This window comes from Gopherus flavomarginatus, chromosome 2, assembly GCF_025201925.1.
Source record: "Gopherus flavomarginatus isolate rGopFla2 chromosome 2, rGopFla2.mat.asm, whole genome shotgun sequence".
NCBI classification, from domain to species: domain Eukaryota; kingdom Metazoa; phylum Chordata; order Testudines; family Testudinidae; genus Gopherus; species Gopherus flavomarginatus.
In genome coordinates this window covers 166,183,051-166,204,367 of record NC_066618.1, presented here as the reverse complement: position 1 = coordinate 166,204,367, position 21,317 = coordinate 166,183,051, and the positions used below count along the sequence as shown (strand labels likewise).

Here is a 21,317-nt window from a genome sequence, read left to right as displayed (position 1 = left end):
CTTCCAGTTGGTGCTACTTCTTAGTTGTGTTTTCTCCTGTAATGCTTGTCCACTGCAGTGGCCTTTTGTAAAATGCCAAGGGCTCCTCTTGGGAATTTTGACAACAGCTTTACTTTGTCATGAAGTGAGATCCCAAAATAATAGGTTCTCATATTCCACCACCCCACTCAAACTCTCCCTAACACACAAACACAACCACTGCACCCATAGATTTACTTTTGTATTGACTGGAAAGAGACATTAAATAACAATTTTAAATGCATTTAAATTTTTTACCCAGAGTGCATAACTTGAAGAGCTGGTCATGACTGTGTGTCCTGTCAAACAGTTCCTTCTTACATACCTCCAGGAGATGCGATAGGAATCCAGGAGCTTAGCTGTGCAGAACATCACTGCCCAGTCAGGTGTGAGTACAGCTTCTCTTAGTTCTTTTGGAGGGGGCAGGGTTGGGGAATACAAAATGCATTTAAATAGTGCAAATAATACACAGAAGAAAAACAAACAAGCTCATTGCACTGGGAAAAGGCCTATTGCACTGAACAGCAGGAGGGGGAACATGGGAGTGGCCACTTCCAGGCTCCAACCCAGAGACACTATCTCACACCCTCCGCATTTGCTCTCCCTTGCTCAAAGGAATCCACATGCTAAGGGGTTAGTTTAGTCCACTGTTTACCCTGTACATCTTTGGTTACAAGGGATTTATCATTGTAGTATCTCTGCCCCTTACAGTGCTAACAGCAATCATTCAGCAGCTCCTGGTTAATACAGCATAAGCCATGGCTGTGTACAAAAGGTTCCTATGGTTTCATCAGCAGGGTCACCCACATTTTGTGAACATGGATCTAGTGTCACAGCACCTGTTTATATAGGAGAGGTTGGTTGATGATGCCAGATGCTCCCCTCAGCTGTACCAATGTAGCCACTTTGAACTCAGCAGTGTGGAATGGGTGGGGTAAAGGAGAGCGTTTGGCCCATGAATCACACTGAAAGCCTCTACCACCACAGCTGTTCATCCACACTCAAATGCAGCTATTTTTTCTCCTAATGAGGTCTTGACTGAGTCTAGATTGAATGCTTTGCTAAGGAACTGGACATGGAGTTGGTCTGTCCTCAGCCCCCAGCTGCAGTTACTGGGCTTAAGCCCCTCTTCCTTGGACAGGTCCCACTCCTACTGCAGAGGGGTTTTGCCTGTGAAGGAGAATGGAATTAGAGCCAGAATCCAGGCTTCAGCCCTTCATTAATGTGCCAGCCTCAAATAGCCCAGGGCTCTGGGTCTGTGTTAGAAATACTGCACTGGGGTAGGCAGCCTGAACTGACATGAAGCCATACTTGGGTTTATTCTTAAGCCTTGGGCTAGTTCTGTTAATAGTAAATAAGCAGCAACCGGACATCTTCATGATCCGGTGCAAATACCTGTCATGACTTCAGCTGGTATAAAGCAAGGAGCTTAGGAGATCAATTCCCACCTGCTTCCATAAAACACTTCTTTCCCCAAATACAGTGAGACCATGCTGTGGGTGGACACTAAGGGGAAACATGCAAGCCTCATGAAGGAGTCCTATTTGGCCACCCACTGCAACATAATTCTACAGGCATGATTCAGCTCAGGTGTCTTAGGGGAGCTGGCCACTTCAAAGCAAAGCGGTAGCATATAGTACCTTGGCAGATGAGGCTGTCACACAATTACTGACATGCCACCCACCCTGGGCGTGCGGAATAGAGATAGTCATGACAGAAGGCATGTAAGAAACCAAAACACTTAACAGCTGTCTGCACTTCCACAAAAGGTTGGACTGCTGTGCTTCTTTAGTGCTCATGACCTCAAAAGGCCAAGAGATGGCAGAGTGAGCAAAGAGTGGTGCTAAGCTACTGTGCTTCTACTTCTGTAGCATGGCATGTGCCCAGGGCATTAAAGGCGTTTTTCACAAGCAACACATTTGCTCACTAACCAGGATTCAATACGAGGCCCTGAAGTCTCCAGCACCAGATCCCAACCACCTCTTCTGTATTTATACTTAGAACAGCTAGTATTGTAACTTACGAGATGATCAGACTAGTCAGCTGAATGGTGTTGGCGTGAACGATCCCATGGGCGTCACAATGGGCACAGGGGCAAGTCCATAGTGGGTATTTTAGGAGAAGAGAGTGTTTTGCGTTGATTTTTTTCCCCCCAAAATGAGAAAAATCTCCCAGTGCTCCAGGCAGCAGCAGGTATGCAGGAAGCAGCATGCAGGATACAGTAGCAGCAGAGGATAGGAAGGCAGAGGGAATTCCGGGCTTTCCAGGTGAGTAGTCACTTGGTGTGCACCTAGGGAAGCAACAGGAAAGGGCACACAGCTTACAAGGAAGCAGGGTTTATGCAGCATTAAAGCCTGAACGCACAAGGATTTTCCATGTAGGTGAGACCACTCCCACATCAGCCAGTAGCATACCTCAGGCCATTTCCTAATGCACACGAGTCACATCACAAAGTTGTCACCACCCCAAGTGCTATTAGCTATGCCAGCCTAGTCAGGGTTCTAACACAGGATATGTGTCTCCAGTAGTGTTTATCCAGTACTAAGTTCACTTAAACACCTTCCTGAGTAAATAATGAAGTTCTAGAAGCTGAGGAAAAAGCATGATTGGGCAGAGAGAGAGTCAGTCCAGATTCATTCTCTTAACATCGTGGGGTCTATTCCTAGGGAGATGATTTTATCTCTGTATGGCACTGGTGAGACCATTACTGGATATTCTTTCTAGCCGTGGTGTCCACACTTTAAAAAAGGATGTTGAAAAATTGGGAGTGTTCAGAGAAGAGTTCTAGGAATGATCCAATGACTGGAAAACATCTTGCAATAAGAGCAGTCAATGTAGTTTAATCAAAGAAGAGGTAGACTGTGATCAAGTCACAAGTACCTTTCTGGAGAGGAGACAGTGGATACTAGAGGGCTCTTTAAGCTAGCAGAGTAAAGCATAACCAGATTCATTGGCTGGGAATAAAAGTGAGACAAATTCAAAACAGAAGGCCCATTTATTTTTTTTTTAAAAGAGTGAGGGTTCAGGGTCTGGAACAGCTTCCCAAAGAAGGTGATAGAGCCTCCATCACTTGGAGTCTTTCAACCAAGATTATATCTTTTTATAAAGACATCCTCTAGCTTAACCACAAGTTATGGGTCTTGATGCAGGAATCACTGAATGAAATGCTCTGAGCTGTGATTTGGAGGAGGTGGGACCTTCTGGCTTTAACCTATGAAATGGACACTGACCAGATCCAGTGAGATTGAACATGTGGGAGAATCCTTGGGCCTCTCAGCTGAACAGCTCCATTAAAGCACAAGTTATTCAACATTCTCACTGCCCAAGCACAGCGAAGAGCATGAATGCTAAGGAATTAGATTTTAAAAGTTCCTTCAGTTTTAGTTACAGCCCTTGGGAACATTCATAACCTGACAGATAGTTCACTGGACTTGTCTAAGGCACAGTGCTGGAAAATGGAATGCTCCTAGGTAAGACAGCTACATCCTTAACACCCATTCCCAAATGAAGCAAGAAGTTATTTCACAGTAAACATGTCAACAGCTGTCAGTTTCACCAAAACACGGTAACTTACATCATGTCACCAGAACAGTGCAGCTGGTCATCTGACTTCATTGTAGAGGCTGATCTAATGTAATGCCCTGTGTTTGGTAGATCTCTTTCAGAATCAAGAGAACGGTATCTTCGGACTCCCTGGAAGAGAGGAGTGTTAGAACTACACTGACAGTACAGGGTAATTAACATTCTTAGAGAGAGCACATGGCAACCCCTTCATTGCTGAGGCATGGGCTACTATAGGCAAGAATCATACATAACCCGTTTGCCTTTTAAGTGACTGGAATCTACTTGCTTTCACCATGCCAGCTTTAAAGATGCACATTACAAGAATATGAAGGTGCCAGGGACCAGAGGGAGAGTTTGAAAAGAGTAGGCCAAGGAGATCCTCACCAGTAGCAGAGATGGCCTTGTAGTGCAAATAAATATTCATTAAAACTCTCTATAGGCTTCTCTTGCAGCACATAGTCAATCCGGTGGCCTCCATTTAGCATTCCCACATTGATAGGAGGGGTGTCTTCCTTCCCTATAGCAGCAGGCTCTTCGGGCTTCATATCTGAATGGACTTAACCAAAATAGCATGATTCAGCAACAGTACAGCCTCAGGACCCTTATAAGCAAGAGCATGCCAAGCCTGTCTAACGCTAGCAGCAGGAATGGAACTCCCACAACTCCAGGACCTGCCTTCTACCTTAAGAACGGGGGAAAAGGGACTTGGGTTTAAGGCAGCTGCTGTGAGAAGCAAACTGCACAGTGGCACATGCTTAAGTTAGTGTAGACTGCACTTGGTCTCCCTCCCTGGTATTATAACCAAAGCAGCAGGTTGCAGGGAGGAGATTGTTGGCATTAAGATTCACACACTGGGATTCTGTGTCCCAAGCACCAGGCCTGCCTCTCCTACCCAGGCAGCAGAAGGGAGTGCAAGCTCCTTAGATAGAGGTCATCTATTAGCAGGCACCGTGAGGTTGGTAGGCAGTGAGAATGGAAAGACCACGGCAATAAGGAGAACCCAGGAGTAGGTGTCCAGGTTGCTCTGGGACAATTCATTTGCATCCTTGTTTCCTTCCCACATCAGGAGAACTAGCAGCACTGAGCTGGGGCTTGGGCCTGAAACCAATTCTTCCCTTCTCATTTTTTTCACCTGTCTGTTTCTCCAAGCTAGTTTCAGCTTCCTTTTCAGTGGCTGCTGCCTCCACAGCCAGCAGTGGGGATCTGGTGAAAGACTGCCAGGCTATCCTCAGTGACCCCAGCAGGTTGTTCTTGAGATCCATACCCATGCGGGTCAGGCCCTCTTTCAGTTCTGAAACACACAGGTGCCTGAGGTGAGGCATTTGAGCAGTAACATGCATTGCATAAAGCAACAGTGTTACAGACCTGCACCGAGCCATGAGGAAGGCCTGCTCTGTGCTTTACCTAAATGCATTCTCTTCCTGCCCTTGTGATGAGGGAGCAGCATGGGCTCGAACTCCAGGTCTGGAATGATCATAGGCTCAATCCTGTACGCCACGGGGTCAAACTGCATAGAAGGAGAACAGCGGCACTGACTTCAGCTCTACACTCACCTAATCCCTGCCCCGTGTGGGAAACCAGGCGCCCCCAACATGAGGCCAAAATGGAAGCTACACCATTAAAGCAGATAGTTCTAATGCAGACTCGAGGCGCTCTCATTCCCTAGCCCCTAAGCATTGTACTGACAGCAGAGTCATTGCTAGTTGCTATTCCACTGTACAGGATTGCAAAGGGGCCAGGGCTATGCTGTGAGAGCTGCTCAGAGTACATAGGTGTAAGAGCCTGCTAGCTACAGCAGATCTAGCATGCAAGCATTGTGTCAATTGATCATACATACAGGATGGAAGATATTGAAGAAGCCTTTGCAGGTAGGAAGGCTGTAGTTTGGATCAATCCTTTTCACACCTCGTACAGTGAGAAACATCCCAATGGGAGACCCAAAAGCAAAGAAGATGTCAGGTTTGTAGATTAGCTGAGGGTAATTTGCTGAGACCTAACAGAGTTAAGACACAACAGAAGTGTTTAGACTCCATGCTGACCTCCCTGGCACCATCAGACAATACCAGAGATGGCCATGTGGGAAGTTCCCCAGAGGATATTGTTTGTATCAAAGTAGCACCTAGGGGTTCCACCAGAGATTGGAGCCCCACTGTGCTTTCCACACTCTGAAGAGTCAGGGCACCGAGAGGGGCAGGGACTTGCCCAAGCTCACACAACAGGCCCATGGCAGAGCCAGGCTCTCCTGGTCACTACACTGAAGGCACATATCCTAGCCAATGTGTTATTCCATCCTGCCTAAGCAAAAGGGTTAAAGCGGTCACACAAGACTGGAACCAGCTCAGGAGTCTCAGCTGCATCTTTAGGGCAAACACATACAGAGAGGTGTGAATGTGGCAGGATTCTAAACCAGGGCCAGGAGAGATCTGCAGCTCGGGAGGAGCCTGCTCCAGGCAGAGGGCCAGCGCGAGACCTAGGAGCCACTTAAATAGGACTTCAGAGGCACCTGGTAATGTCATCCTCCATGGGGTGCATCTCACCCTGGCTCCAGCATTGAGCTACTTACAAAAGTCTCCAGCTGAGGCCAATGCATTACCTGTAAGGCTGGGGGAGAGAAGGGGACAGTGGGCTGGGACCTGGCAACCACCATGACAGTAGCTCTGCCCTCAGAATTAGAGACTGTCAGAAGCATGGTGAAGTGACCCTCAATTAGCAGCCATCCTCCCCAGAGCTCTGTTGGCATTAAGTCAGTCCCCATTAGTCTGAGTTCTACATATTACACATTCACCAGCTCTACCAGGCCACATCAACGAATGTAAGTTGTTACCTGTCCTAGCCCGACATCCAAGTATTGACACTTCCCCCCACCATTCATGCTGCTGCTCCAGGCGCCCAGCTGCGGGGATGACCCTGACTCAGGTTTGGGAGCATCTTCGCTCTTGTTATTCCCAACAGGGACAGGGGCCTGCTGCTGAGCATCCTGCACCAACAAGAATGGGAGAGACTGCAAGGGCTGTCCTCTGTGAGCTTCCACACAGCAGCAAGCTCACATGGGCCCATGGCCATGGGGGAGCCAAGGAGACATCACCTGGGAACAAGCCTGAGCTAGTGCACTGACTGGCTCCCCACTTCCCCATGTGGACATGCTGAGGTCATTGACCATGTCTTGGGAATGGCTCTGTTCATACAGCACAAGAGGGTGGGAGATTCTAGGCTCTAGTGTTCTGGACATGTCCACTCTGCTCAGGGGCAAAGCCTTTAACAGCTGCCACCCTGGCAGAAACACCCTCCAGAGAGAGATCAGCATGGCTCCAGCTGCAGGAGCTACCGCAGACCACTCCATACCTAAACCCTAAGTAACAGCTCCACTGTCCCAGAGTTCCCACAGCAACAATTCTTAGAGCCCAGATCTACAGTTTTGGGCTCTCACAGTGGCCAAAACCAGCTGTGTAGACCTTTGGGCTTGGGCTGGAGCTCAGGCTCTGAAACCTAGGGAGAAGGGTGCATTTCAGAGCCCAAGCATCTACACAGCTATTTTCAGCACTGTTGTGCAAGCCCCACAAGACTCAGTTTTTAGACATGGGCTCTGACACTCACTGCCGCAGGTTTCCACTTGCCACGCAGATGCACCCCAGAGGCCACAATACAACTGACGCTACAACAGTGTCTAGAAAATGCTAGCATTCTTGTAGGTATGGCCCCAAAATGACCAGAGCAACAGTGCATGCAGCTGTATCCACCATGCCTTGTACCAGTGCAGCATACATAAGCAGCTGCGCTGGCAACAATGGTCAGATAACTGTTTCCTCCTGACTCCAAACAAGCCGCCACTTGGGACTGGACCATTCCCTCTAGGAAAAAAAACATACCTGTCTTTCATCTTTGGTTCTTACATAATGAAGGATCTTTGTTCTTGGTCCCAAGGGAATTCCCATGTCTTTAAGATCCTTCTCCGTACACAGAGCCTGGACAGTAAGTTACAACCCATTACTACTACAGTACAGGAAACTGTGCACTCAAAGGATATTCCATTCTCAGCATTACGGGATCCTGGGAGCCAATTGCTCTGATTTCAGTGTGCCCCTCTGGAAGGGAGGGAGCATGGATTGCATGGGAATCACTCTGCTCTGGAGAGAGAGAGAGGCAGCAATCTCTGAACTCAGCCTCAAGTGCAGAAATGCCCTCCCCCCCGTCTCATTTTCGGTCTCTAGTGTGCAGTTCAGCATGCCGCCAGCCTATCAGCCACACACAGGAAATCAGGGCTGCTGCTAGCACGGGCAGAATCAAGAGCCTGCAGAGGTATTAGTCACTCAGCCTTATCAAAAGCCAGGGTACATTAGGCCAGGTGGGCTTTACTCTAACCAGAGGGCAAGACATATCCAAGAAATACCTCTGTGAACGTGCCCCAATATCAGGGTGATGGGCACAGAGAAGAAAAATGTGAACTTTAATACATCTGCAGGCAAGCAGTGAAACATACAAGGACAGTAGTGCCACTGCTGGGAGAGCTGTTTTACCAGTGCTTGTGTGTCCATTCTCTCCTTCTCAAAGACACTGTAGTACTCAGACAGCTCAAGCTTCTTCAGGATTTCTTTCACTCCCCCAATGTCTCCCTGTCCATAGGCACCCATCTGGGACCCCTGCAAGTACAGCCACATGGGTCACGTTTATAGAGCTGGTCTCCTCCTTCCTTTATGTTCTGGCTACAATATTGGTAGTAGGCGTGGGATTGTTGTGTTTTGTTTAGACCTACACCTGGCAGGATAGCGTTGAGAATGCAAAGCTCTTCTGCTACAGAAGCAGGAGACAACAGCAGTGTTCTGCATTGCAGCAGTAATGGAAATGCTGGAGTGTGGATGTAGCCCACAGATTCCATCCTGAATTAATGAGATGCTTAACACGCACAAGCCGTGGGGAATTTACCTCTTTGTTGTCATCTTCATCCTCAGAGGAATCTTTCTGATTTGTTAGGAGATCAAACAATATCAGTGACCCTAAAAAAATAGCCACATACACAGTCTCTGAGCAGAATGGTCAGATCTTATGCTGGAATAAATATACTTACATGCCCATATCCCTCTGTTTGGTAAGCGGGGGGGCTGGGAGGGGTCGGCTTCCCGCTTTCCTCCTCCTTTCCCACACTCAAGTGTCCCATGGCATGGAAATGGGACTTCAGCACTAAACTGCAGTCCAGAGTTGTGTGCCATGTGCATAGACATTCTATAGATTCTACAGTATTATACACAATACTGGGATACCCAGGACTAAACCCTTTACCTAAGCTGTGGCCCGCGATGGAAACACCCCCTTTAAAGTCAGGGTTCCTCTGCAGGAAGAGCCGATACAGACGGTTCATTTCTGAAGCAACAGTATCCACTATGGTCTGGCAGTAGGTGGAGCTATTGTAGAAGAAAACATCCAGTATGGTGTCGTTTATGAAGTGCCGCAGGCGGTTGATGCTCGGCAAGGTAATTCGCTCCAAATCGCTAAACATGGAACAAGGGATTGTTATCAGGGACAGAGATTTCACCCACGGCTCCAGTAGCTATTACCTAGTAGGTTTCCAGGGTGAAATCCGGACTCTCAAAGTCCATGGCAGTTATGCCAATGAGGATTTCACCTGAATTCTTAATTATGTGAACAGAACGTAGTAACAGAAAGGAGCTACAAAACCACCTTTCCTCAGAAACAGAACACGGTTCTCTGAGGTATGGATGCAAAGAGCCAACCTTCCCTGCTCCAGGAGTATTTAAAATCGCTCCCCACTTGTGCAGCTGATATGCTGTTCCCCAGTGCAGCGGTATGCTTCAGAAGGGGTATCAACTCTCACTGACTCCCAATGGGGGTTGGGAGTCAGTGTTCTTACAGCAACAGGAAACAATGGTCCGAACTTCTAGCTTTACATGCCAGTAGACTACTTGTGGTGCAATTTAAACTAGACATCAGTCTGGCTTCATGAGAAAACTGGACAGCATGGCTGGAATCCTCATATTAGATGCTACAAACAGTTCCTGGTTCCCTTTTTTATGTTCACCTGTGTGTTTCCTGATGTAAAGTAGCAGCAGCAAAGGCATGGCACTTCAGAAAAAGAGCAAGACACTCCTAGATTTCACGCACTCAGTTACTACAGTAGATTTACCTCTAAGGTGCTAGAATTTACTTACACATCCACCCCCGTGGAATGCAAAGGGCTGTGCCAGTTTACAGGCAAAAACTCTACCCGGCCAATCTGTTGCTGCTCCTGGGCTTTCTTGAAGTGTGCTTGCAGCATGCTCAAGGAAACGTTACGGAAGTCGTTCACTGGAAAGAGAATATGAGCTCTGTATCAAGGCCTAGAAAAACCAAACAGTTTGCTAGGAAACGCCTATTGCATTTACTATGCTGAAGAAGCTGAGTTGAAAGGACACTGTCAGCTTAAAACAACCCTACCTCAGTCTGAAGTTTTTTAACCTACTGTTATTACAAGTAACAGCGCAGATCACTAATTGAGGGATCAGACAAACACTCTACTTCTCAGCTGAAGCATAAACTGGATATTACCGTTTGCTCTGTAGCAAGTCTGTTTCCCCTGATTGCTGGAGCTTTCGCACAGCAACCGAGAGAGAAACTTCTTAAAGAGCTATGAAACCTACCGTAAAAGTCTCACATATCAGTACAGAGACTTAGGGGCAGGGGCTAAGTTTTAAATTACTTCTCTCATTTTAGTTCACTGATTGATTTCAAGCTGACAGTAACCTTTTTAAAAGTAGCTCCATTAGATGTATACTGTAAGACAGACTGCAGTATCAGAAGGCTTGACTGCATGAAAAAAGAAGGGACACTTTACCAGAAATAAAGACATCTGACCCCACAAATTGTTGACATATGCAACAGCTTTGGTTTTATTAAATAAATTTACATCATCTTAACTTTCCTGTTTATGGTACACACAGCTTATCTACAGATTTCCTCTCCAAGACTCAGGCAGTTACAATGACAATATAAGCACTCTGAAATTATCACATTTCTAAAGACCCTTGAATGGGACATTAACTTGTGTTAGACTTTACTGGACAAGATTACCACCTACAATAGACTGAGTAGAGGACAGATTTATTCAGTTACTTAAAGAATCTGTATCTGATTTGGGAAGCTCACTATTTGAAGGATTAGGAGACAGTGATCATTCTGATAAAAATGATTGTCCAAATCCGTCCAACTCTATCCAGATAACCAGCTTTCGCTGCTCGTATATTCAAAACTACGCATCTTCATGGCAGTCAGCAAGTTCTGTCTTACCATTTGCCAAGATTACTGTCAAATTCTTTAAATATGTGATGACAGCACCTCATGTGTTTTCCCCATCAGACCTGTGTTTATTTGCGCACTCTGAGGAGTGATGCATGTGAAATGGTATCATCTCCTGTGCATACCTACCACATTGGATGATGGACCGGAACCGGATATCACATGCTGGCCCAATTCCATGAACAACAAAAACCAAGTGATCTATTTGCAGAGGCTCCCCTAAGAGGAGGAAAGAGAGAACCATTTACACAGCAGTTAATTGTTTACCTGAAGCAATATACCTTTGAGATCTCAACCTGAGGCAGATGTGTGAAACTCTCAAGGGGTCAGATAACGGATAATGCTAAGATAGTTCCAGGTCCGAGAATATTATAAAGTTTGGTCCCTGGTTTGTGTGTCAAGAGTAATAGTAGTGCTCAGTATAGTACTTCATATTTAAAGTATTACCTACACATCAGATAATTTCCACACACCCTCACCAACATATATGCACATGGCAGGTGGTAAGTGGCATTATCCCCATTTTACAGCTGAGTGAAATTGAGGAAGGTGAATCGATTTGGGAACATGACCAGGATTAGAACTCCCAATGCTGTACTGGTTCCTCCACACCAGACTGCCTTGTGAAACATGACTGAGAGGCTATGCAGGTAAAGTGAAGCTTCTGCAGTCAAACCCAAAGCCTAGACATTCTCCTCTCCTAGTCACCACAACCATTCAGAGAGACACGCTGGGTGTCGGATAATGTACTTCGGAGTTATTTAAAAAAAAAAAAAAAAAAAATCAATCATCCTCAGCTTCTTAGAGACGAATTCATGGGGCTGTGCAGAGGCAGAGACTTTACACCTAAATACAATAATGTGGTGTTGTAGCCCTTGCCAATTAGATTAAGACGCTCTCTCAGTATCATCAAGGTAGGAAGACATGTTCCCATCGCTCAACTGTACTTCACGTTGCCCCACTGAGCCACCAATGAGATACGTCATTAATTAAAGATTTATGGCTCAGCAGCTTGGAGGAGCAGGCCTTTCTGCAGAGGTCTCTCTGACTAAAGTAGGCATCAGGCAATGTTTGATTTTCATACTCTTCTCTCCCACCTCCTTTAGTTTACATAAGAGCTTTTTAGAAGAGCCTGTAGGTGGATAATGAAGGGTTTTGACAGACAGAAGCAAAAGCTAGTGCTGGCAAGTGATAAGCTTGGTGGCAAAGCTCAACTGCTATTCAAAAGCATCAAATTTGGCCCACAGTTATGATTTACATTCTGTAAAGTATACACGAGAGAGAGCCTGGATGTCTGTGTGATATATACATACGCACATATGAAGACGTGGGTTTGGTTAAGTTTTTAATAACAAAAGTACACCAGCCACGATTTTCAGAAGTGACTAGTGATTTGAAGGGCTCAATTGATGATGCCTGATTTTCACAGGGCAGGTGCCTGTTTGTTCAGGCTGTGAGAGCTTTGGGGCAGGGACTGTCTCTAGGTCTGTGCAGCACCCAGCACAGTGGGGCCCTAGTCTCACTTGCAGGCTGTAGAAACTACTGTAGTATTTGAATTAGCACATAAGGAAATTTGTCAGTGAGATGAGATGACCCATCCATAAGCCCTTACTTAAGTCTCAAGCAAAAAAAAATTGTTTTAAATTCTCTGAAGCCATATCACACAAAAGAAAGGCAGATAGGATCAGAGAAAATGAGTTGGGAAACTTTTCCTCAACTTCGATGGATGCGTGACTTACCGCAGGGGATGTCAGCGGAGATGTTCTCCACTCCTCTCTTAACAGTTCTTGGTCGACCTTGTTCTGTAGGGGTTGAGCCCCAGTCATCAGAGGTTGTCACTGGATGGTAGTGCACCATCAGCTTAAAAACAGGAAGAGAAGCATGTTAGAACTCTGTGGTACATGCAACACATTTCAGCATCTCCTATAAAGAGGGATAAGTAACTCATCGTACATCTGCCAGGAACTGATGAAGCACACCTATACCATTGCAAGGAGCAAAGAGCAAACCTGTCTAGACACTACACTAGTGAGGACCCAGATGGACACTGACACTGGACAGATGGAGTTCACTGTACTCTTTAAAATGTACTTGTATGTTCTGCTCCTCTGCAATCTCAGCACTTGAGCTACTTTATATATAGTTCTATGCATAATTCTGCACTGCATTTTCCTTGTTACAATAAACAACAACAGGTGTACGTATTTCACACCACACTGTCTCTGGGTGCCAGTATTCCACTGTGCATCAGTTAGAAAACAGAATGGAATGATGTCTTCAGCCACTGAGCCAATTTAACTATTTGGTTAGCAGCATGATTTTATACCTGAGGAAAGATGAGTCAGTGATTAGGGCGCGAGCCTGGAAAGTGGAAAACTCACCTTAAAATTCCCTGCTTCATCACAGAGCTGGCTTGTATGACCTTGGGCAAGTCACTCAGATACAATGCTAACGCAGAACAGATGTACCTAAGCTAGATTCTGATATAGTTCAAGTGGCACAACCCTCTGGCATGGCTGCAGTGATATCAGTATAAAGGTGCCTTATGACAATACCTTATTCCCATAAATGTAGCTCTATAAGGAACTTTATGCATCCACACGACGAGAGCGTATCACTAAGTATATTTGTTTCTAAAAACCAAGTGTAGACCAGCACTGAAAACAGAACTAAAGGGGAAAACGCAACTCTGTCTGTGCTACAAATAGTAAATCATCAGGTTTTACCTTTGGGTTATGCAATATAATGATTTCTCTAGTAGGGGATTCAAGTTTCTTTTTCCACTCGTCCAGAGTTATGGCAATCATGTACGTTTCCTGGGGAGAAGAGAAACCATTGCAAGTCAAAAACATTTCCACAGGAGCTCCACCAGTTGGAAGGTTTACCCCTTCCCCTCTCATAAGGTAGCTCTTAAAAATATTGTTGATCAAAGGGAGGTAAATCAGACAAGAGTCTGGATTGGTGACAGTCTTATCCCTGGGTTAAATGTCCTACAAAGTGTTGGTTGGTGGCACCCCTTAGACTACCAGTTTTAATAGAGGCAGCGGCTTCCACTTTAGACTCTACTGAAGTAATATCAGATTAAAGTTTTATGGAAAATCATTTTCCATAGGAAGAGTCGCAGGCCATTAATACTAAATGTTCATAGGAAATCATAAATAGGCCTGGCACTTTTCAGTTCACTTAGCAGCTCTCTTTCTGTAGTCTACTACTAAGGAGCTGATCCTGCAAATTCTCACACACACGAGTAATTTTAGTTACATAAATAGTGCCCCTGAAGCCAATGGAACTATCTATTTGCACTAGTGAAGTTACTCTCAAGTGAGAGCATTTGTGGGATCAGGGTCTAGATTAGAGAAATATGGACATTACAGCAGACAAGGACAGTGAAAAATAAGTGTGTCTGCAGCTTGAAAGAACTGACTACTGCCTAGGAAAATAAGGTCAGGCAGAAGAAGAGCTGCGGGTAGCACTGAAGCAGAGATTGGCTGTGGGAAGCAAGCCACAAAAAGTGGGCTTTAAGGAGGGACTTTATGCTTTATGAAAAGGGAGACAGAGGATGGCCCAGGCATGGGAGCAGCGAACAAAGAGGTAGGAGGAGAGAGGGAGTGAGTAGCCAGGCAAGGAGATCTGGCAGAATGTAGCTCACAAGGAGCGAAGCAGAGAGGCCAGGGCTGGGACTGCAGGCATTGTGCTGAAAATGAGGGCAGGCAGTTTAATTGTATAGCAAGAGCCAGGAAGGAGGCAGAGCTGGGATATGAGGATGGGGAGATTGCATTAGCCGCAGCACGTTGGAGAGAGACAATGGGCGAGGCTGCAGAGAAGAGAGGTACAGTATTTCCAGTGGTGCTAATCAAACCTGAAGTGTCACCTAAACGTCTCCCTTGAGTTCACGTCCTTGGACACAACTCAGTGCCAAGACCCTTCATGGAATTCGGGATGTTACACAAGCAGAAGCCAGCAGGGCTCAAGAGCAGCCTGGATGGGCTGAGCATTATTAGTTGAGACATTGGTACCTCCAACTCTTCGCTGAAGCTCTCCGAGTAGGGAATATACTTGTTGTCCTTGTCTCCCTTGTAAAACCAGGTGCAGCGTCTCACTTCAGACACCTCTTCCTCCCAATACATGGCACAGCGCAGCCTCTTCTTCAAATGCACATCATACCTGCCCCCTTCCGTTGGAACTACCAGCTGTTCATCGTCTTTCCCTGTGGAATGCAAGGACTGCCATGAAGTGTAAACAGATCAGAAGGGGACATTACCAAGACTTTTAGGCTATGCAAATCATGGGGGTATCAGCCGCTTCTGCATGGAGCTTACCTAGAAAATCCATACAATGATCTGTGTAAACAAACACAGTCACCATTTAAAAAGGCCTTCTAGGACAATCATGCCAGAAAGTCAAAGCCTCCACCCTGGGGTGGAGAGACCAGAAAGGCCCTAGGCTACAAATAATTGCTAGTTTACTATTGTCTGCATTGCGGTAGCCCCCGCTGTGCTAGGTGCTGTACAGACACACAACAAAAGAGAGTCCCCTGCCCCAAAGAGCTTACGATATCAGTAAGCTAAGCGGTTTACATCGATCCCACTGTAACTGAGAGCAGCAAGACCTTAAATGTTTATATTCATTCGTATTTCCCTAGCCCCTTTGAGACCAAATGATCCCAAAGCTCTTAAAACTGTATATAGACAGTACCACTGAGATGCAGCTCCCTTTGGGAAAGGGAATAGCAGCCAATCAGTGCACAGCATGCCCCACAACAGCAAAGAGAAAGAGTCCTGGACAGGGGTCCCAGGCCACCCCTCTGCTCTTCAAAGAGATGCTGTGGGATCTTTAACTTCCAGGCAAGACATCAGATTTTCAGTCTCATTCATGTACTTGCATACAGTAAGCTCCCTGGAATTTGAGCTCCCTATGCTGGAATGGTCAAGGCCTGAGTCTGAACTCATGACACCACGAAATCGTATCATTTCCAAGTGGAGGCAAAGGCCTCTAAGCAATCCCCTCCAGCACAGAGAACTTCCATGAGATTTCATCCTTTACTCAGAGCAAAAAGGTCACCTAAATGCCCTGGCTCTACTATCTATAGGGTCTGATCCTATTAGCTGGATTACTGGTACACTGCCTTAGGCAGCACCTGTTACCTGCATGAGCCACCAAAACATGGCACCTGGAATCAGGATCAGCCCCTTCAGTCTAACTACTGGAACGGGTAGGACTACAGGACAAAAGACTCAAAACTTTATTTCCTCTCCCCCAACCTTTGCTGCTTCTCTTCTGCGGCTCTGCACCTATGCAGATCTGATTGCAGAAGCAGAGCCTTAGACTGTCTGCTCTTCAGGGCAAGCGGAATCACTTTATATGTATGGACAGCACCTAGCACACTGTTATATAATATAAATAAGTGTCTGAGCCATGCTGGACATGGGAGCTTCACCCACACTCCAATCTGCATTGCTACCCTTTTCATACTAATAAATTCACAGAACAGTAAGATCTGCCGCAAAGTCTCACTGTGGTGGAATTTAGCCAGCGTTGCTTCCTAACCAATTCCTACTTACCGTATACGAATGCTGTCTCATGCAAATTTTAAAAAAAAAACCTAGCGTATTCAGTGTAAGTGTCAAATTAATGAGGCCTGAACATTAAAGCCTTTTGGATGCAACTTTTTTTTTAAGCAACATGAATAGGCCCCCTTCTAGGGAAGAGATATTTCCACAGAATGTGGATAAATTTAAAATTCCAGAGAGGGAAGACACTTCCAAATCCCATAGCAAAAACTACACAAGATGTTTAGAACACTTCCCTTAGTTGGAGCTTCTAGCCCCAAGACAATATCAGTACAATGCATCTCAAATTCTTAGCCTACTCATTGCTCTTGCAGATTTCCCCATCTTGCAAAACCCATGATTCACTCTTGTTAATTCACCTCACCTCAGTAGATTTTAAGGTTTGCTATATTACCACAAGGGTTATTTAAACTAGAGAATTAGAGATATCGGAGTTGGAACCATGCCATGAGGTCATCTAGTCTAGTGCAGAGTAGTTCAAGATCGTATTTGCTACCACTTCATCCACTCTAATCTAGACGTGCGGGGATTTTGCCAGCTTTCTTCTGAACCTATCCTGAAACCTAATGTACCTTTGCCCCTCAAACGCTTCTGACAAAAAGGCATTTTCAACTTACTTGAGTTGTGGGCCTCTTCTAACTTCTCCGAGTCTTGTTGACTGAAAGGGATCCACCTCTCTCTAGAATCTATTACCTTGCAGTAAAACCAGTGAGGAACAACTGCCTCATACTTATTTGCAGTATCTGCCTCCACTACTTCAAAGGAACTGGATGAATTGGATGATGGAGAAGGTTCTGCCTGTTGCTGTTCCACAGCTGACATTGCACCGTCTAAACGAACAAACAGATGGAGACAGAATAAACACTGAATTTTTATTTTTAAAATGTCTTCAGTTATTTACTAACACTGGAAGGAGAAATACACATAGGCATAGCCCTCCCAAGAACTGCATATTTCTGTGACAATAAGGCAGACTGAATGGCAAACTGCTACAAATGAGAGACTGCCAGCTGCAGAGATAACTTACTTGTTACAAACTTACATTTTGGTTTAAGACAATAATATGTCAGACAGAGATGACAAGCCCCAGAACAAATAAGTCTGATACAATTTTGGCTCAACTGACTCCACCACAGAAAGTCTGAAAGATGAGGATTCCACAGTGGCTTTGCAATAAAATAGCTGCAGAAACAATAAGAGAACCTGTTAGAAAATAGCAAATGCAACCAAGAGTCTCATGAAAAACAACCAGGCAGCATACCTAGAACAACGCTCAGGAGTCTTGCCTAGAGAAAGATATTTTACAATGAGCCAGAGTTAATGCTTTAAGATTTGTCACTACGGTTCAGCTGCGCTTCGCACATCCCTGATTTCTGATACTTGTGCTGCTTGAGTTTTCTGTTTTAGAAAGATAGTGATATTTCTCCATTAAACGTTTCAGGATTTAACAGCATGCGAAATCCAAAGGGGAAAACTTGCCTGCTGCTACAGCAAAAATCTCATATACCTGAAAATCCACCTATCCTTCCAATTTTATTCTACTTGGACTTGCAAATACACTGAAATACCTATTTTGACTTCACAAAAAGCATGACTACAAAAGTGGTAACAACTGAAGTGGAAAGAAATTAGTCAGGAAACTTATGTAACACTGAAGCACAGGAAACATAAGCATATTGACAGTGACAGGAAAGGGGCCAGAACAAGTATCTGCCTGTATCCCAGAATTAACTGTTCTGATCTGATTGCTTATTTTCTTTACTTCCAAAGTGTATTTCCTTTAACTTTCTATAACCTCTTCCACTTGAGAATCTCAAAGGCATTTCCAAACAGTTAGCTTGTTCTTGCAGCACCCTAGAAGCTAATTAAATGCTAGACACATTTTAAAGATGTGAAAACAGAGAGACAGAGGTTAAATGAGTGTTCAAAACTACACAGAGCAAGTCGGTGACAGAGTTGGGGTTAGGATCCTGGTCTCCCAACACCCACACCTGTACTTCAAAATTATATTTCCTTATCACAGGAAAAAAAAACTCTATTTTTATTCTTTTAATTTGAAAAGACACTATGAGGTTCAATCTGGATCAAAATTCAGACCCCAGTCTTACAACTGGGTCCCCTCTTGTATAGAGTCACCTTTAGCATCAGGTTCCAAAAGATACATTTTTACAACATTCCTATTGTCTTAGGTTTTATATAAAATTAAAAATTCAACAAACTTTTTTTCTTTAACAAAAAGTGCATGCCCCTGCAATGTGGCTTGTAACCCAGATATTGCAACACTGTGCTACTGCATGAGAGTGAAACTGACTATAAATGCAGGTGAAGTTGACTACTCAGTTTATATCCCTCTCCCTCTGGGACAGCAAACAGTCTAAACAAACAGCATAAATAATAAAAAGCCAAATTGATTTTCAAAATCCCCGCTCAGATCTGACCCCTCATTTAAATTTTAACCAAACAAATCCTTCTAAAAAAAGTTCCAGTGGAAACAGCTGTTTTTGAACATGCACACTCTCCTGCAGTTTGGGAACCCCAACCCCTGCTGCAGTGAAACTGACTACATGATAAGGAAACCAACTTCATGGATTTCAGTGTCCAAGCTAAAAGAGACCGACAGATGAACACAGAGCATCAGCAGCGACAGGTGAATTACACTCGCAGAAATTATTTCCCTTATATATTCTAAGAAGCGATTCATGACATCCCTATGAACAAGTGATGTTTAAGTAGGAGTTCCAACATCACAGCACCTCTTTAAATACAGGATGTTCTCATGGACCTTAAGGCAAGAAGGGACCATTCATGATCATCTTCTAGTCTGACCTCCTACACATTGCAGGCCACAGAACCTCACCTACCCACTCCTGCAGTAGGCCCATAACCTCTGCCTGAATTACTGAAGTCCTTGAATTGTGATTTAAAGACTCCAAGTTACAGAGAATCCACCATTTACTCTAGCTCAAACCAGCAAGCGACCCCTGCCCCACGCTGCAGAGGAAGGCATAGTCCGCCCCCCCCCCCCAAATCTCTGCCAATCTGATCCCAGGGGAAAATCCCTCCCTGACCCAAAATATGGTGATCAGTTAGACCCTGCACATGTAGGCAAGACCCACCAGCCAAACTCCCCAGGGCCTAAGGCAACCACCTCACTCACCCCAACATCTAACATCAGACCACAAGTCCCTATAAATCAGTTTCCCAAATTTCAAACAACTCAAACGGTGCCCAGCAGAAAAGAAGTCCCATGTGAAAGGTCCCCGCTTCCTTCCCACACAGGTGTGGGTGTGGAGGGGGGGGGTGTAGAGGGAAACACCACACTCATACAAAGCAAACCTGTACAACAACGGAGAGTTGGCACCCAGAGCTGGGCAGGGATGGTGTCCCCAGCCTCTGTTTGCCAAAAGCCGGGAATGGGTGACAGGGGATGGATCACTTGATGATTCCCTGTTCTGTTCATTCCCTCTGGGGCACCTGGTACTGGCCATTGTCAGAGGGCAGGATCCTGGGCTAGAGGAATCCTGGGTCTGACCCAGTGTGGCCATTCTTATTAAACTCCTCAGGCACCTGGGCAACTACTGCCTCCAGCAGCACCATGTCACGGGCAAATACTATCCCCTTTTTCTCCATCACTCTCTGCTGATGCCATGTATTTCCACCAGATGTACCCCTTCCCCCCAGGCCCTGCTCCCCCCCCCCATCACCTCCCATCCAGGGCCCTTCCCTCCCATCACCCCCCCAGGCCCCACTCCCCCCATCACTCCCCATTGCCCCCCCCGGGGTCCTGCTCCCCCATCACCCTCCCTCCAGGCCCTTCCCCCCATCCCTCCCCCAGGCCCCACTCCCCCCCCCAGGCCCTTCCCCCCATTACTCCTCATTGCCCCCACTGGGGCTCTTCCCCCAACACCCCCTCTCTCCCCGCTATACCCCGCTCCCCCCCTCCAGGGCCCCGCTCCCCTCATCACTTCCCATTACCCCCCCCCCGGGGCCCCGCTCCCCCTCAAACCCGCTATACCTCATCACCCCCCCTCCAGGGCCCTTCCCTCCCATCACTCCCTGGGCCCCTCCAGGGCTCGGCCCCAATCACCCCCCCGGGGCCCGCTGCCTCACCACCCCCCCCAGTCCCGTCCCCCCACCACTCCCCTCCCCTCCCCGGACCCCGCTCCCTCCACCGCCCCCCTCTCAACCCAGGGCCCCTCCCCGCACTGACCCCGCGGCCGCAGCGTCTCTCCCTCCAGCCGGGCGGCTCCGTCCGTCTGTGCGCGTCTGCCCCGGCCCGGGCCCACGAGCCCCCGGCGCTGCGGAGGCGGCGTGAACCCGCCCTCCCGGGGCGGGGCCCGGCCTGGCTCCTCCTCGGGCGCGGGGAGGCGGGAGCAGGGTCCAGGGGGATTAGGCCCGAGGGGGGAGATGGGGGGGGCGAGGATGGCTGCAGGGCCCCAAGAAGGAGCAGGCCCGAGGGGGGAGGCAGGCCCCGAAAGAGACGAGGGTGTTTAGACGCCCCCAAGGCGGGGAGGGCGGGCGGCCTAGAAGGGGCAAAGGGCACGTGGCTTCTGGCCCTGCCCCTCAGTGGTGCCCAATGCCCCCGACACAGCCCTGGGGCCTGGCGCTGTCTCTGCCCTTCGGCCTTGCTTGGGTTGGCCCCGAGGATGCATTTTTTTCAGGGTGGGGGTTCCCCTCACGGAACCAGCTCTGCCCTCCAGTCTCCTTTAGTATCCATGAGCCGGGGGCGAGGGGAAGCGGGGGACAGCTGGGGAGGGGGTGGGGGCTAGAGGGTCAGGGGAGGAGAGAGTAGAGAAGGGGGACTAAAGAGAAGCGGGGGGTACAGAGTAGGGACATGCAGGATCTGTTCTGCTGTCAAATCTAGTGCTGTGATAGCACCAG

At 46.9% G+C, this 21,317-nt stretch overlaps 1 protein-coding gene across 6 annotated transcripts; it reads right to left on the bottom strand.

The window, feature by feature from the left end:
• Positions 1–207: 207 nt before the first annotated feature.
• On the bottom strand, positions 208–20,741 carry DDHD2 (DDHD domain containing 2). Of its 6 annotated transcripts, none has more exons than XR_007772544.1 (20): positions 20,647–20,741; positions 17,479–17,618; positions 17,054–17,266; positions 14,883–15,073; positions 13,593–13,682; positions 12,606–12,726; positions 10,996–11,085; positions 9,744–9,879; positions 8,857–9,065; positions 8,503–8,573; positions 8,097–8,219; positions 7,449–7,544; positions 6,407–6,559; positions 5,420–5,575; positions 4,987–5,089; positions 4,715–4,873; positions 3,967–4,138; positions 3,593–3,711; positions 2,042–2,308; positions 208–428 (listed from the first exon to the last, which is right to left on the bottom strand). XR_007772544.1 is itself a non-coding variant. In XM_050939968.1 (19 exons), exons 3-18 carry the CDS (start codon positions 17,256–17,258, stop codon positions 3,630–3,632), a joined length of 2,157 nt encoding a protein of 718 aa, XP_050795925.1. In that variant the 5' UTR covers positions 17,259–17,266; positions 17,479–17,618; positions 20,647–20,741; the 3' UTR covers positions 208–428; positions 3,593–3,629. The 6 variants fall into 6 exon arrangements, 2 of the variants coding, with proteins under 2 accessions (XP_050795925.1, XP_050795924.1); XR_007772542.1 differs by lacking the exon at positions 208–428 and adding an exon at positions 737–1,188; XR_007772545.1 differs by lacking the exon at positions 208–428 and adding an exon at positions 737–1,188 and having other exon boundaries at positions 3,967–4,129.
• Between the last annotated feature and the right edge of the window lie 576 nt (positions 20,742–21,317).